This window comes from Mauremys mutica, chromosome 4 (genome assembly GCF_020497125.1).
Source record: "Mauremys mutica isolate MM-2020 ecotype Southern chromosome 4, ASM2049712v1, whole genome shotgun sequence".
Taxonomy (NCBI): domain Eukaryota; kingdom Metazoa; phylum Chordata; order Testudines; family Geoemydidae; genus Mauremys; species Mauremys mutica.
The window spans coordinates 63,530,652-63,548,462 of NC_059075.1; the positions used below are offsets into that span (position 1 = coordinate 63,530,652).

The 17,811-nt window shown below is 43.9% G+C and overlaps 1 protein-coding gene across 1 annotated transcript in view; it reads left to right on the forward strand.

Annotated features, from left to right (window-relative positions):
- STARD9 (StAR related lipid transfer domain containing 9) overlaps window positions 1-17,811 on the forward strand; it is a 170,893-nt gene that overhangs the window by 6,923 nt on the left and 146,159 nt on the right. Inside the window, exons 2-3 of the mRNA XM_045014653.1 lie at window positions 1,811-1,880; window positions 7,865-7,981. Coding sequence (XP_044870588.1) covers window positions 1,811-1,880; window positions 7,865-7,981 — 187 coding nt within the window. The remainder of the gene's footprint in view (window positions 1-1,810; window positions 1,881-7,864; window positions 7,982-17,811) is intronic.

Here is a 17,811-nt window from a genome sequence, read left to right on the forward strand (position 1 = left end):
TGTGAACCAGGGCAGTAGCTGGGTTTCCTAAAATAACAGTGGGCACAAGCACCCTGTTGATAAGCATGTTATTTGGAGAGAATAAGGTCCCTTTCTGTCCAAACAAGTAAATGCCAGGTCTCCTCAGCATCGTGATATCATGTACCCTGCTGGTGCATCCAGCGCTGGTGATCGTAAACTTTCCCTTTATGGTCATCTAAGGCCTGCATAATGCTTGAGTGATATCCTTTGCCATTGACATATTCATGTGCTCCCCGTGGTGGGCAAACAATGGGCACGTGGTCACCATCAGTGGTCACAGTGCAGTTTGGTAAACCCATTCTCTCAAATCCTGCTATTATTTCAGACACATAGTAGGTATGTTCAATGCCTGGGGGTAGACCAAAGCAGTCATTGCCTCAAAAACCTCCACTACTACTACAGTACTGACTATTAACTTGCTCCCATCATACTGATTAGATACAGACCTGTAGCAATTGGGTGTAGCCAGTTTCCAGATGGCAGTAGCAAATAGCTTCTGCACTGGTATGCCCTCCCTCATTTGTGTGTCCTGATGCTGAAGGGTTGGGGCTAGCTCTATCTTGGCGTTTACCTTTCTGCCACACATTCTGCTGGAGAAATGGCAAGGTTTAGAGGACAGGGTGGTAGAGCAGCTCTGAAGATGGACAGGACTACTACGGTGCCTCTCCCTCTGAGGGAGGGCACTGGTGTTCAGTCAGGTAGTCTTGTCCATGCTCTGGCATCGGCTCAATGCCCCGGCCCCGGATTTCTGGAGTTCTTTTGGCCAGGACTGCACTGGGTCTCTGCGGGGGTCCTCCACCTACCCCTGGAGGAGGGAGGACAGGGCTTGAAGTGCCTGCGCACTCAGGTCCTCGTCTTCCGCCTCCAGGCCCTGCAGAGGCTCCTTTATGGTGCAGGTAGTCTGGCGTGAAGTGTATTGGCGCACGCCTTCCTCCGCCGCCTCCGTGGGCTCTGATATGTTTCTCCCCGATGAAGCATCCTAACCCATAAAACAAAACAGTCCTGAAATGTAATGTAAATGACCTTTTGGACACAGCTGTCAACTTAGGATTGTATGGTAAAAATAAAACAGCACAATAATTCTCTCAAAATGCAATTGGATCAACTTTTATAAGAACATCTGATTTACAGATACTCTGGCCATAAAACTTTCAATGTATTGATACTTGACTGCATTTTTCAGTGGATCTTTCAGCAGTTATATGAAGTGCCTGCTTATAATTAAAAATATATATATTAAATGTATCAACTTTTTTTTGCTTCTAAAGTAAGGTTCTCCAGTTATGTGAGCTGTGGCTTGTCACTTTTAAAACAAAATGGAAGTGAACTAAATTCCAAACAGTGTAAAATACTTATTTCCTTAGTCGTGGTTTTTAAGATTTATGCTGAAACTTTTTCATGAGTCTGGTGCTCTTTGCTACTTTTTCTGACTGTAAAGACACTACACTACAGAGCTACAAAGATTTCTTGCTGCCATGAGGGAGTTTTTATAAACTGGATTGTCTGTCAGTGTTAGACTTAATTGGCGGGAGGGATAGCTCAGTGGTTTGAGCATTGGCCTGCTAAACCCACGGTTGTGAGCTCAATCTTGAGGGGGCCATTTGGGGATTTAGTTGGGGATTGGTCCTGCTTTGAACAGGGGGTTGGACTAGATGATCTCCTGAGGTCCCTAATAATCTATGATACAAGTTGCTCTTAAGATTTGTATTTAAATATTAGATTTATGGGCTTGCACTACTACAATTTAGTGTTTTTCATATTTTAACTGAATTTTTTTATCTGTTTCCAGAGAGAATGCAGAAGGGGGAAGAATAATTGTTGAAGTTGATGAAAAAGTGGCAAAAGTCAGAAACATAAAGGTAAGTTTGGGTTTTTTTCTTCTGCTTCTCAAACTCTGATGGTTCTAGAACAGGGGTGGGCAAACTTTTTAACCTGAGGGCCACATTGGGGAATAGAAATTGTATGGCGAGCCATGAATGTTCACAAAATTGGGGTTGAGGTGCAGGAGGGGGTGAGAGCTCTGAGGGGGGGGCTGGGATGAGAAGTTTGGAGTGTAGGAGGGTGCTCTGGGCTGGGACTGAGGGTTTCAGAGAGGGATCAGGGCTGGGACAGGGGTGCGGGAAGCAGTGCAGGTTCTGGCTGGGGGTGTGGGCTCTGGGTGGGGCTGGGGATGAGAAGTTTGAGGTGCAGGAGGGTGCTCCGGGCTGGGATCAAGGGGTTTGGAGAGTGGGAGGGAGATCAGGGCTGGGGCAGGGGGTTGGGGCATGGGGAGAGGCTCAGGTGTGCAGGCTCCAAGCAATGCTTACCTCAAGCAGCTCCCAGTAACAGTGGCATGTCCCTTCCCTGGCCCCTATGCATGGAGTGGCCCCAGCCTTTGGAACGGGGCTATGCCGTGTTTTCCGGAAGCCATGTGGTGCGGCCCCCAACCTGGCGACCGGGCTGGAGCACCGGAGCGGGGCCAAGCTGCGTGGTATGGCCCCTGACCTGGTGTCCCGGCTGGAGCTCAGTGTCCGGCTTAAAATGGCCGATCTGGCCCCCGGACCGTAGTTTGCCCACCCCTGTTCTAGAATAATGATGAAATTCTGTGGGACTGTATAGCTGTATTTTTATTTGGCCATTGGATCATCCAAAAAGCAAGTTTACAAATAAAACAGGAAGGAAATATGAAGAAAGAATCTTTAATTGGCACAGATACTGTGTTGTTTTAGAGTTTCCATGAACATCTGTGTTTTTTGTAAGATAAACAAAGAACATGTAGCTGTGCTTCTCTTGCTTTCTGTTTTCTGTATCTATCAAAGCCTCAGTACTGTGGCTGCATGCCATGGTTCAAGGCTGTCAGTAAATTATTAGTAACAGTAAGATAGTCACAAAATCCCAAACATCTGGATAACTTTCTCTCTTTCCTTTTCTCCCTTCTCCCACCATTTGCAGTCAGATGCAATTGCAACTAAGGTGTGAAATTGAGCAAAATTTATTCAGCTACAGTTAAGGCTTTGATGGGTGACTGAGAACACTGAGAATTAACATACTGCACCCTCCTTCCTTTCCCTTTGGGATTCTTGGAGGCTACCTGCATGGGACGTGAACCAGAGCTGTGTTTAAGACACTGAGGCTCTTTAATGCTGCTAAGCTACTCAGTAAATTAGTAAAATGGGACCAAAGTCTGTGTTTCCATGCTCTTTCCGCTTCAAAAGGCAAATGAATGAAATGTAGAATAGTCTAGATAACTGGGGGAATTCTAAAGGACTCATGTTTTCTTTATTTCTTGCTTGCTTTTTTGTTTATATCTGCATGTCAGCCCAATTATTTTAGATGACTTGTTCAAGAGAATTAGTATTTTAAATTTCTTAGGAGGAAGCTTGGCACAGATGAGATGAATAGACTTGTGCCTTTTACCCTCTTGTTCTGGCTGCTAATCTGGGCTTTATCCTGTTAGGATAGCAGTTGATAGTGCTCAGCAATGCCAGAGATGCTTTTTTCTTCTCTCTTGCAGGTGTGAAGGGGGAAGGTACTGCTCACCTGCTGTATAATTCCTTTCTTCTTCATGTATAATATTATGGCCCCAATCCTGTAAATTGTTCCGTATGGGCCAAGCTTGAGTCAGTTTGACTCTGTGCAGGTGCAGGGCTCTTCCCATGTGGAACAGTTTGCATGATTAGGACCTAGGGACCTATGGAAGTATTTCCTTTTGCAACACTTTAAAGCTTTGCACCTAAAACTGACATAGGAGAAGACAGTAGGACTGTAATTCTAATTTAAATATTTGAATAACCATTGCTCCTCTACCCTCTAAAATAAATAAAGTCAGATTAAGATTTCCTGGTCTACTTACCTAGGGACACAGGGACCTAGAACTGAAGCAAATTGAGCTAATGTTAGTAGTTTAACATTTGTTTCAACAATAGAGCTTCTGGTACCTTACAAAGATTTGGTTCCCTTCGTCATGCCCATTTGACAATAAGTGAGAAATTATACTGGTAATTTCATAAGGTAATTAAAGTAAATGTTCGGACAGAGCAAATCTGAGGTCACAATAAGATGACAGAAATGTTGAGGAGTTTGCAGAGACCAGGTGGTTCTTGGTAGTTTTTGCATTTTAATTGTTTTACTAACGGTTATATGCATCAAAGGTGTTCCAGAGTCTCCTTACAGTTCCATCTTCAAGAAGAATCTGAAGTGTGTGTCACAAGTTTAGAGTCTTAGTGAAAGGATTCCTCTGGAATAAGCCTAGAGCATAGATAGATTGTAAAATGGATGAAGAGTTTAGCAGGTTATAATGCTCAGCTAGGCTACAGCATAGTTAACAATCAGTATATTTAATATTAGGTTATTTTAGAGAGGTTTTCTGTGTGTATTTCTGTGTGTCAGAGAAAAGGCAGAAATGGCCTTAAAGCTTAGCATGTGCACTCATAGTAATCCATGTAAACAACTTCTATGGTACAGAATTATCTGGTGATATGAGAGGAATATCTTTTGAAGGCAGAAAATGTGCTACAGATCAGACAGTAAATATCACAGCAGTCAGATTAAGCTACTAGGCCAGGATTTCCAGAAGTGACTACAGAGTTTGTGTGCCCAACTTGAAACAACTGAAAGAGGACGGATGTGCAGCGTGCAGGTGCTCAGCCCTTTCTCAAGCATGCAAGAAAAATGGGAGCTTCCTCACTACGTGCCTCACTTGTGTGGTGGGTTGTTCCAATGGTCCCTTTTCTCCCCAGCCATCATGTCTTTTGCTTTCTTGGGGGAATCTCTGACAATCAGGATAGTGTTGTGGGGATTTGGGGATTAACCTAGTCAAACCCAAGCAGCGAATTTAATCAGGCCCATCTAGGAGTCCCTCCCTGAAATGATAGTAGCTAGGAAGAAGCCATCTGTAGGCTTCAGATGTGCAACTGAACCTAGTTAGACTGACCTTTTGAGAGAGAGCCATGAAAGAAGTACTTTGCTTAGGAACAGAGCGATGGAGGGGCTTGCTTACCAGAAGTCTGGCAGGGAGTTCTGGAGCCATAAGAGCTGACCTATTTATATTTTGTTTGATATTTCAAGACTGTTAAGTTTTATGAAGGGAAAGGGGTTGCCTTGTCTACATACCAGTTTTACTTCTTGTAAATATACCAGTATGTTAAAGTGGTACAACCCCCAATATGGATAGTTATCAGTATAAAAAGTGCTTTATGCCAGCAAGCTATTCCTGTACAGGAAGAGAATAAGCTATAAGTACATAAAGCACCTATACAGCAGCATAACCATTTCTACACTAGGGTTGTACCAGAATAATAATTTAGGTTTGGGAAAAAAAAAACACAACCCAACGTACCCCTAATGAAAATAGTTATACCAGTGCACAAACTGTGTAGCTGAAACCTTTACGTTAATAGGGATTTATTTTGTAGCCTGTCACTTTGATTATAAAACTGAATCTGCAGAGATAAAGTACCGTATTCATTTTATCTTGTTGCAATAGGCAGTCAGGGCTCCTAGTTAGCCACAATCAGCTACTGCAGAAAACAATGGAGAGTTCTCTTTTGGGTTACAGCACTTATAAGGCTTCTGAATAAACCTCATTTATTGAAGATAATCCTTTTGAATTAACTGATCAATAGACTAGCTTACATTTTAACACTAGCCAAAGGAAACATCAGTTGGAGTTAATTCAACATGACCAATTTAGAATCATGTGGGTTTCTCCATACATGAGGTCCTTTTTCATTTAAGGATAAATATACAGCCGCCGTGCCCCCTCCCCCCCCCTCTCTCTCTCACACACACACACACACACACACACACCCAAAAACTGCTGTTAGCAAAGAGGCTCTTTTAGATAGGCTTGCATAACAATTTCCCAGTAATCTCCACAAATTATGATAATACTTACCATTTACAGTGCTTTTCATTCATAGATCTTAAAGGTAGCTAAGTGTTATCATCACCGTTTTTCAGCAATAGTGGCTAAGTGGCTTAATAATGAGATATTTACTGTTCTAATTAATAGTGAATTTAACTATATTTCTTTTCTACTTATGCTATTGCCAGATGTCAAGTTTGCTAATTCTGTTGCTGCTAATGGCAGTGTTACATATGGATCCAGCTATTTCTGGCTCATGTGTGACTCAAGGTTTCCTCCTTTGATTTGGGAAGGAGAAGTGTTTGGGTTTTTGGAAAGTGCCTTTCTCACTTGCTGGGTGCAAACAGATACAGCATCTTGTTTAGAATCAAACAATGACTTGTGTAGGAAGAGCTGTTTGATTTCCTTAACTTCTTGAGTCACCTTTGTAAAAATAATAATCATTTTCATGAAAGCCATAGGCATACATGGCACTTCACAGCTCAAATAAAAAGACAAGCTCCTGCCCTTAAAAGTTTACGATCATAAATATTAGACCTGATTCTGCAGTCCTTATTCACAGGAGTAGTGTCATTGACTCTTTAATGAAACTTTACTAAATCCTTTAAACAGCTTTTTCTAATATCAAGAGACTCACCCCACCTCCAAACCCTCCCCCCGGAAGAGTTTGGAGGTGGGAAGTGTGTTTAAAAACAGATTAAAAAATTCCAGTAGGGTGTTATCCCATTCTTTGCACAGATTAATTTAATGTATGGCATCCGACTTCTTAGAATCAGCAATGAAAGCTGAAATCATAAACAAGGTTAAAATATGTATATATATTTTTAGAAATTATGTACATTATAAAGTAGCTCTGGGAAATTTTGTTTTGATTAACTGATGGCTGTTTAAACTAGAGCTGTATAGACCAATATTGGGTATGTCTTCACTGCAGAGTTAGCCTTGCCCCAACACCCTTCCTGTCTACACACAAACTTCTCACTTGTATTTAGTGGTGCTTTCAACCTGGGCTAATTGGCATGTCTGTGGGTATGGATTAAAACTTTGTAGTGAGGACTGTAAGCTAAACCACTCAGGAGTTGATAGTCCTCCAGTGCCTTCCCAGAATTCCCCATGTGTGCCTGGAAGGGACAGACAAGTTCTTCTACAACTTAATATGAAAGAATAGTAGAGCCATGGGATATGCCCCTACAAATCCTAATGACACATACGGATGAGTGTAGCACTAGTGAGGTTGTAGTAATTCAGGTATGGCTTTGCAGTGTGGCTACTGACACATGGGCTAGGCTAACTTAGGTGCCCAGACCTGAATGCCCGTCACCCAAGCTACATTTTTAGTGAAGACATATATCCTAAGTGAAATACTTGAGTAACAAAAAGAAGTAGCTCCAACCTATGCTATGTCTGGAGGGTTTGGTCATGATTACTGGTTAATCAAAACTCAGGATTTGCTATGGCACTTTGTAATCCATAACACAGAGGGAGGAGAACTGATAAGCTGTTAATACAACAAGGTACAGAAGGAGAGAATATAGACTTGTGGTTAAAGCGTAATACTAGGAGTTGGGAGGTGTGGTTCATATTTCTGGCTCTACCATAAACATAGTCATTTAACCTCTGGGATTCAGTTTCTCCATCTGTAAAATGGGGATAATGCTTTCCCACCTAAAATGGATGCTGAGGATTAACTCAGTAATGCTTGTAAAATGCTTGGAGATCGTTGGATGGAAAACTCTTAAGTGCATTGTACTTTTTTTGAAGTAGGAGAGAAGTGGTGAATGAACTGCTCAGTGAAAGTTTTACCCTAGCAGCTTTGTGATGGATCCATCCATATTTTTTCTTTGACTTTTGTGCAAGAAAATGAAAACAGGATGAACTTGGAGCCATGAATATTTGTGTTGTGAGAAGGGGAAAAGAATATCCTGGACAGACTTTTAAAATGATGCTCTTTGGTAATCCTCAAATTCAGGTGCTCTTTCTATCTTCCCCCCTGTTCAGGTAGACAATAGGCTTGAGGGCCCATGGGACACAAGAGAGAAGATTGTGGCTTTTGGCTTTGATTTCTGCTATTGGTCAGTTGATCCTGAGGATCCTAAATATGCATCTCAGGAAGTGGTGAGTAATGTTTCAATCCTCCGTGTGTGTCCTGTTTTGTCCTTTATTATTGTGTTTGGTGAGAAGGTGGGGAGGATATAAACCCTCAGTAACCAAGTTTGAGATTCTAGTATTTGATTTATTTTTCCTAGGACCATCTTTTTCTTATTCTGTTGATGATATATCAGTACTGTATCCCCACTGTGGTAACATCACAGTCCTTAATTTAAAATAAAAAGTACTGGAGTACTCTTTGTACTAGTTGATATGACACAGTCATAAGTGATGTTTCAGCTTTCTGATAAGCGCTTATGATCTGAAAAGACAAGAAGCCCGAGAGACTCCAGTTAAAGCAATGAAAAATAATTGGGGGTCAAATTCTGGAGGGAGAAAATGATGGTACTCTATATAAGTGCTGACCACAATCCCAAACTTAGTCCACAGAATCAGAGTAGCTCGATGTTTCTACTGAAATGATCAGCATTGAAGTGACATTTTAAATGGCAGCATTAAACTTCAATGTTAACACCACATTGTTCTGAACAATACCAGATTAACTCTGAGCTTTTAATTAGAGAATCAGAAATCTCTTATACCAACCAGCACTCTTCCTAGTTTGATAGTCCAAGATTTGTTTGGTTAAATACAAAGGTCATAGGGATATGTGTATTAAAAAAAAACAAAAAATGATATGGTTCACTTCCTTTTTTTCAGTAACCCAGAGGTTCTTGTAAAACGACAAGTAATTATGGGAAAACAGCCCCTACTGTCTCCAGACATGTGCATTCAGTGCTATCTGCTGACAGTAGTGATTAAAACATGTTTTTACTGCTCTTTACTACTAATAGACTTGAAGAGCCAACACATCTAAGAGGTTGCTGTATCTATTTGATCTTGTCCATCAGTAGAATTGTTTACTAAATTCCAATCATTATACCTGTGCAGGCCTGTTGAAGACAATGGAGTCACACAGGTGTCACTGAGGACCAAATTAGCCCTGCAGAACCTGTTCCATTGGTGATGATGTGCACAGTACCCAGCTTTACTCTGAGTCTATGCTGAATTTGCAAGGTGGCAGTTATAAAAATTATGGATCTGCCAAGGAGAAACCTAGCGCAACAGGGTGGGAGGAGGCTATTGGGTATTTCGTTGCAGCTCCTTGATTCTCTGGGTGGCTCTGTGCTGGCTGCAGCTCTAACTGAAATTGGAGCATCCTGACAGTCGTGCCAACCTTTGTCAGCTTTCATTAGTCTCCAAAGAACAGTCATCCAGCTAAGAATAGCCAGAGCGCCATGCCTCTAACATTCTCCTTATCCACCTACTACAATCATAAAATCGTAGGATGGGAAGGGACCTCGAGAGGTCATCTAGTCCAGTCCCCTGCACTCATGGTAGGACTAAGTATTATCTAGACCAGTGGTTCTCAACCAGGGGTTGGCCGTGAGCTGCTTTCAGGGGGCCACAGGGCCCCATGGCTGAAGCCCGGCGCCCCATGGCTGAAGCCCGGCACCCCAAGCCCTGGCACCCCCATAGGACTGAAACCAGGAGTGGAACTGCAGGGTGTCCTGAGCCCCAGTGATCCCCCACCCGCCCAACTGGGGCTAAAGTTCCGAGCCCGGCACCCCCCATTGTGCTGAAGCCAGAAATGCGGGGCTGAAGCCCTGAGCCCTGGTGCCCTTGTAAGCCTAAAGCCCAGAGCCCCAGCGCCCTGCAGGGCAGAAGCCTTAGCTCCCCCTAGCCCTGGCACCCTGTGAGGCTGGAGCCCTGAGCGCCCCTCCACCCCCAGCACCCTGAGGGACTGAAGCTCTCAGCTCCTCCCCACAGCCCTGTCACCTCCCACCCGGTGGCTGAAGTCTGGAGCTCTGAGGCCTCCCTCCCCCTTTGGCTGAAGCCATGAGTCCTAAGGTCGTCCCCCTCCCTGCCCTGAAATTTTTATAGTGGGGGGGCCCTGGGGCTCAGTAAGAAAGGGTTGAGAACCCCTGATCTAGACCATTGCACAACCTCCTTAGGCAATTTATTCCAGTAGTTAACCACCCTGACAGCTAGGAAGTTTTTCGTAATGTCCAACCAAACTGTCCCTGCTGCAATTTAAGCCCATTGTTTCTTGTCCTCAGAAGTTAAGGAGAACAATTTATCTCCGTCCTCCTTGTAACAACCTTTTATGTGCTTGAAAACTATTATGTCCCCTCTTAGTTTTCTGTTCTCCAGACTAAACAAACCCAATTTTTTCAATATTCCCTCATAGGTCATGTTTTCTAGGCCTTTAATAATTTTTGTTGCTCTTCTCTGGACTTTCTCCAATTTGTCCACATCTTTCCTGAAATGTGAAACCCGGAACTGAACACACTGTTCCAGGTGAGGCCTGAGTAAAGCGGAAGAATTACTTCTTGTGTCTTGCTTACAACACTCCTGCTAATACATCCCAGAATGATGTTTGCTTTTTTTGCCACAGTGTTACACTCTTGACTCATATTTAGCTTGTGATTCACTATGAGCCCCTGATCCCTTTCTGCAGTACTCCTTCCTAGGCAGTCATTTCCCATCTTGTATGTGTGCAACTGAAGGTTCCTTCCTAAGTGGAGTACTTTGCATTTGCCCTTATTGAATTTCATCCTATTAACTTCAGACCATTTCTCCAGTTTGTCCAGATCATTTTTAATATTAATCCTATCTTCCAAAGCACCTGCAATCCCTTCCGGTATCGTCCATAAACTTTATAAGTGTACTCTCTATGCCTTTATTTGGGGTTAAGTGGTGAGGTGGAGCAAGAGCTGGGTCAGCTGGCCGCATGCCATTATTTTTCAGGGTGTTTGCACTATCAGAGCAGTGTCGATGGGGAGGAATGCACCAGAGAATCTGACTCTTAATCTTTTTCTGTTTGAATTGAGCACTTGATATAGATAGACAGCAAACAAAGAATCCAAGATGCCTTTTTACAACGTCACTATTCAGAATAGAGCCGCACTTTAATTATTGTTAGGGGAAAGATTTAAATATGAAGGAATTTAGAACTGATGGGGTGTTGTCTAGGTTATAGACCCCAGATCTGACCCTTGGCAGAGCTGCTGTAATGTAGTGCTCTTAATATATTCTCATATTAGACTCCCAACCCTAATTATATTAGGAACTATCTGTGGGCTCATTGAAACTTTGCCCTTAGTTGCAAATGGAATGGGAGATGGAGTCAGTTCAACATGCCTTCCCACAGATAGGGAAATTAAGCCATTAAGAGTCCACTTACTCTTTCTCCTGAGTGGCTGGGTGTTGAAGGCAGCTACCATTCTGCTTCTAAAGAGGAGAAAGCCCAGTCAAAGGTTTCTACTGAAGATCTGTAAACAAAGTAGGGCATTTTGGCAGCTGAGGAAGTGTGGAGGCAGTACAAGCAAAAGGTCTTCTACATCTGCCCTTTTCTCTAAAATGTGTTTTAAGTGACCTTTGCTTCTACTTTAAAAGTTAAAATTTGATGAGATATGTCTCATTTGTCAATGTTGTTGTTTTTCCCCCCTTAAAATTGACCTTTCCAACAATTACACTGGGCGGGAAGGAGCTTCTTTTCTGTGTGCCTTGCTGTGAACACTGACTTCTGTTTCCTCTCATCTTTATAACAATACAATAAGAAACATTCTCTTGCTTAGAACTGTTATCAGTGTAGTTGGCTTTACAGCTAGGATGCTTTTGCATAAGCATTGATAAATACAACCCACTATGTCCTCTTTATCTCCACTGATGAAAGCTTGCCACATGAATTCAGCATTGGCTAGGGAAATAAAGTACTCTTCATTCTTCTAAAACAATATTACAAATAAAGGAGAGTTTAAAATGTACTATAAAGTGCCCTTGTGTAGTCACTGAATGTACCTGATACCCAGGGTTAAATAGATATTAGCAGGGCCGTCCCTAGCCATTTCGGTGCCCTATGCAGCCCCTCTCCCGCGGGCTAAGGCATAGGGCTGGTCACCGGAGCTGATGCTGCCACGTATGCAGCACGCAGCTGCCTAGGGCACCATGCAATTTGGGGCAATTTGGTTCCCCAAATTTCATGGTGCCCTACGCAGCGGCGTATGCTGCATATGCCTAAAGATGGCTCTGGATATTGGGTGCTGCTCCATGTACCTGTTATATCACTTGCAAGCCAGTGGAATGCCTGGCTTTTAAAAAACACTGTATTCAGCAGCAAGGAAATGCAAAATGAACGGGTTTAAAGATGGGTTGGTGCTCTGAGGGACTTGGGACAGTGAGTGAATTTCTGTCACTAATTTCCCCAACAGTTTTAGGATTTTTATAGCACATGTAATATATAGTTCATAAGCAGGTGCTGGAGAAATGTGCTTGCTTTTGTGAGTTTCAGACCCCTAATATTGTTGAATGAAGTTCTTTGTATTTAATTCCATGTTTTAAATCAATACTCTATCACTGAGTACATACAGATTCAGTTTCCTAGCAGCTTCCTTATTTTAGTGATATTATCAGCTACTAAAGGAATTAAATAACATTGCCATACAGTAAAGCTTTCTTTTATAAGTTTGCTTGCAGTCACTGTATTTCCTTACAGTGAAGTCTTGTTGTGCCAACTGTTATCTCAGGAGCTCGGCTTATTAGCTGAACGATGAAAATACTCTATCTTCAGGCATCTTTCCTGAGAATACTGTCTCTAAAAAAGCAGTGTCCTTTCTTGTCTTCCGGATTAGATGTCAAAACAAGTTCCTAACTGCTTCTAGTCATTATAGAGATCCAATGGCAATGATTAGAGTAGGGGTATACATCCCTGTATCTAGGCCAAATTCCAACTCTTTCCATTTATAATCTACCTCTGTAAATTTCTCCTGCAGTTACCCTTGTATGCAGTATTCATTTCAGGTTCTGTAGTATTAAACAGTTGCTGTGTTGTGCTCCAGAGATGGCTACACTTCATAGTATTATTATATTATCCCTGTATCCCTTACTTACTTCAAAGGTGGTTTTGAGAGACTTAAGATGTGTCTACACTTCCATCTGGGGTGTGTGATTCCTAGCGTGTGGAGACATACTCATGCTAGCTTTCATGGAGCTAGTGTGCTAAAAATAGAATGCAGCTGCAGTAGCGTGAGCTGTGGGAGGGGCTAGCTGCCCCAAGTGCATTCCCATCAGAGATGCTAGGTATGAATTTAAGGTGACTAGCCCCTCTTGCTGCTTGTGCTGCCACAGCCAAAGCCACATTCTATTTTAAGGTGCCAGAATGGTAGCCGTGTTAGCCTGTATCAGCAAAAACAACAAAGAGTCCTTGTGGCAGCTTAGAGACTAACAAATTTATTTGGGCATAAGCTTTCGTGGGCTAGAACCCACTTCATCAGATGCATGGAGTGGAAAATACAGTAGCAGGTATAAATACACAGCACATGAAAAGATGGGAGTTGCCTTACCAAGTGGGAGGTCAGTCTAATGAGACAATTCAATTAACAGTAGGATACCAAGAGAGGAAAAATCACTTTTGTAGTGGGAATGAGAGTGGCCCATTTTAAACAGTTGACAAAAAGATGTGAGTAACTTGCTTACTATTTTTAGCACGCTAGCACAAGGTTGGTCAAACTACGGCCCTCAGCTCACACCAAGGAGTGGGGTCAGGGGCTTGCCCCACTCTGCGCGGCTCCCAGGAAGCAGCCGGCATGACCCCCCTCCGGTTCCTATGTAGTACGCGGAGGTGTGGCCAGGCAGCTCTGTGCACTGCCCTGCCCAGGTGCCGCCCCTGCGGCTCCCAACCAATGGGAGCTATGGGGGCAGTGCCTGCGGACAGGGCAGTGCGCGCAGAGCTGCCTGGCTGCGCCTCTGTGTAGGAGCCAGAGTGGGGACATGCTTCCAGGAGTTGCTTGAGAATATGCGCTGCTGAGAGCCTGCCCCACTGCGACCCAATCCCTTGCCCCAGCCCTGATCCCCCCCCAGCTCTCCAAACCCCTTGATCCCAGTCTGTAGCCCCCTCTTGTACCCCAAACCTCTTATCCCTGGCCCCATCCCAGAACCTGCACCCCCAGGCAAAGCCCTCACCCCCTGCCATACTCCAACAGCCTGCCCCATCCCAATGTCCCTCCTGCCCTCTGAGCCCCTCGATCCTGGCCCAGAGCACCCTTCTGCACCCCAAATCCTTCATCTCCAGCCCCACACCAGAGCCCACACCCCCAGCTGGAACCCTCACACACACACACACACACACACACACACACACACACCAGCTCCCTGCCCCAGCCCTGATCCCCCTCCCACCTTCCGAACCCCTCGGTCCCAGCCTGGAGCACTCTCCTGAACCCCAAAGCCCTCATCCCCAGCCCAGGGCCAGCTCCAGGTTTTTTGCCGCCCCAAGCAAAAAAAAAAAGGGGGGGGCAGAGTGCCACCGCTGAAGCAGGAAAAAAAAAAAAGCCGGAGTGAGTGCTGCCCCTTGAAAAGGGTTGCCTCTTGAAAAGGGCCGCCCCAAGCAGATGCTTGGAACGTTGGTGCCTAGAGCCAGCCCTGCCCCATCCCAGAGCCCGCACCCTCAGCCAGAGCCCTCTTCCATGCCCCAACCCCCTGCCCCAGCCTGCAGCCCCCTTCCTCACCCTGAACTCCTCATTTCTGGCCCCACCCCAGAGCCTGCACCCCCAGCCGGAGCCCTCACCCCCTCCTAAACCCCTACCCCGAATTTCATGAGCATTCATGGCCCACCATACAATTTTCATACCCTGATGTGGCCCTCAGGCCAAAAAGTTTGCCCACCCCTGTGCTAGCTCGATGAAAGCTATCTCGGGTGTCTCCTCAAGCTAGGAATCGCCCCCCCACCCCCAACTCCAAGTGTAGACACACCCTTAATTAGATAATGCTCATGTAAAGTGCTGTAAAAACCTTGGATGACAGTTGCTAAGAAGTGTAAACTTGTTATTTGAAAAACACTCTCAGCTGGGTTCCTTTCCTGACTTGCATTTGTTACCACCTGAGCTGGAACTAACCAGGATTGTACCAGGGGGAAGGATGGGGCCAGACTAAGACGGAGTCTAGTCTGTGAAAGAAGCTTATTGGAACATCTCTGAGGGCGAGATTTACCTGTATTCAGTTTCTTAAATGTATTAGGCTTAGACTTGCATGTTTTTGCTTTATTTTGCTTGGCGACTTACTTTGTTCTGTCAATTATTACTTGAAACCACTTAAATCCTACTTTTTATACTTAATAAAATCACTTTTGTTTATTAATTAACCCAGAGTAAGTGATTAATACCTGGGGGAGCAAATAGCTGTTCATCTCTCTCTATCAGTGTTATAGAGGGTGGACAATTTATGAGTTTACCCCATATAAGCTTTATACAGAGTAAAACAGATTTATTTGGGGTTGGGATCCCATTGGGAACTGGGTGTCTGGGTGCTGGAGATAGGTGACTTGCTGAGCAGTTTTTGGTTAAAGTCTGCAACTTTGTGGACGTGGACCAGACCTGGGTCTGTGTTGCAGCAGACTAGCGTCCTAGCTAGTCCTAAGTCCTAAGATGACAGGGAAAACAGGCTCAGAGGTAGTTTCAGCACATCAGGTAACAATCCCAAGGGGGTCTTTGTGACCGAACCCGTCACAATGGGGAAAGACTAAACTATAATTTCTTCAGTAATTGGGCATCACTTGTGGCTTTGATAGTAATATTTTGAACTCTGTAGCTCGCTCCTCCTTTAGGAGGAAATCAAAGTGCTTTACAAAAAATAAGCTTCACAAAAGTCTTTTGAGGTATATCAATACGGTGTTACCTTTACAGATGGTTTAACAATAAAAAATGATCTGCAATTTTGGTTGCTTCAGTTTTTGGGTGGCCAATTTGAGGCCTGATTTTTTTCAGAGGTGCTGAGTGCCTGCAGCCACCATTGACTTCGGTTTGAGTTGAAGGTTTCCGGCTGCTTTTACAGGTGGTTAAGGCACAGGTTCAATTCTTGTTGCTGCCTTAGACGTTGCGAAGAAGAGTCAGAATGCCTGGAAAAGCAGGAGCCATGGTGACTACTACTTCTAGGGACTGTTCCTGTGTAAGAGGAGGAGAAGACCCAAGAACTATCCTCTGAGATGAGCCATCAGTGGGGAGCAGGAAAGGAGACATCCCTATGCCCATTATGCTGGAGGGTATCTGGAGAAAAGGACCAGGTGTCTGGGCAGCATGTCCAGAGAAGAGTCTGTCAATAGCGTGTCTGGGAGTGAACCTCCCCACCCAGGGCCACAGACTTAGTGGGTCTTGCCCTGGTATGCTAAAAATAGCTGTGTAGATACTGCTTTGATGTTGCAACTAAGGTTGGAGGTCAGGCTCTTAAATCTGGGGGCTGTGTAGCTTGCTCCCACATTTAGTGTAGACATACTCTAAAGGTCAGGGAAGCATGTACAGGGGGAGAGGAGGACCAGAAATGAAAAATAAAGGGAAACCCATTTTTCTTTTTCAAAAAATGTGATAAAAACAGCTAAAATACTGCATACTTTCCTCATCTTACATTGCCATATAAACAACTGCTGTAGCTTTCACAGGGATATTGTGCAGTTGTAAGTGGGAGATGTCTTTTGAGATGTGGTTATACTATGGAAAAAGTTTGAGAACCCCTTTTCTAACCACTATACCACATTCCTTCTCCTTCTACACCTATTCTGATATTGCTTACCTGGGGCAAACCATGTTCTCTCTTCTCTTTGGGCTCAGTAAGCCTTGATAGCTGCAGACCTAGTGTGATTGCATGTGGGAGGAGCCTACACAGAGGCTCGGCACCCCTGGGTAGAGAAGCACAGTTCCACAAGGTCTCCCTACATTCCCATGTGAAGGAGTTCTTTGGGAATAGTCCAAGGATGATGATCCCTGACTATGTGGATCCAACAGCCAAAGCCCATCCCAGCATAGGGGAAAGTAACAGCTGAAACAGCTACTGCCCATTCTTTGTCAACCTCTGTGAACTTCCCAAGCACGCAACTTGAATAAACAGGTTGTGGATTGCATTCAGGCTTTGACTATTGGAGTGAGAGAGGAAATAAGCTAACTGACAGAGAACTCTCTAAAGAGAGATAACCTCTCATCCTTGCACCCCATTCCAAACAAGGAGGGGGTGAGGTTTTTAGGCTCTTCTGTGGTGGATAACACCAAAAATTCAGCCATCATTGGTCACTGTGTAATGATTAGGATTGTCACTTAACAGGAACAAATCATGTACTGTACCTTCCATATTCTAATGAAAACACATGCAACCTTATGTAGTAATAACTTACTGTTTACTTTCTGATGTCTTTGTAACGGAGTCTGACAAGTATTATGGACAAATGCTGATAGTCCCTCTTTGTCTGATACTTTACACAAGCAAGTTCAGGCTTGCTGCTTAATTTGTATTGTTTAGCAATGGGTACTTCCAGACCTAAATTTTAAATATTTGTTTACAAGACACCTTTTTAACTGTGGTATTTAAATTGTAATGGATGTCTATGCTAGTAGAGAGAACAGTGCTTAAGTCTCATGGCTTTCATTTAAAGCTCTAGCAATGAGGAATAATGAATGTTTCCTCAAATGCATCATAGCTCAGTGAGGGCAGGGAAAACACTTAACAGTTGGGTAACTTCTGTAAATGCCTATTTATGCACTGACTGCAGAAAATGACATCCTGCTTGGTCATATGCCAGGCCATTTTTTTTTGGTTTAAAGAAACAACAGGATTATACTAAAGACATGTTGTAGATGTGCAAGGGGATAAGAAGCAGTTCCTGTGAGGTATTCCTGGGAATTGGGAAGCTCTAGATCCTGAGACAGAGGCTGCCTATGGGCAAAGACCAAGTAGGATCCCAACTAGGATGGGATGAAAGTCAGGTTACTATAGTCATTGTTATATCAAAAATTGACGATCAGGGCACCATTATT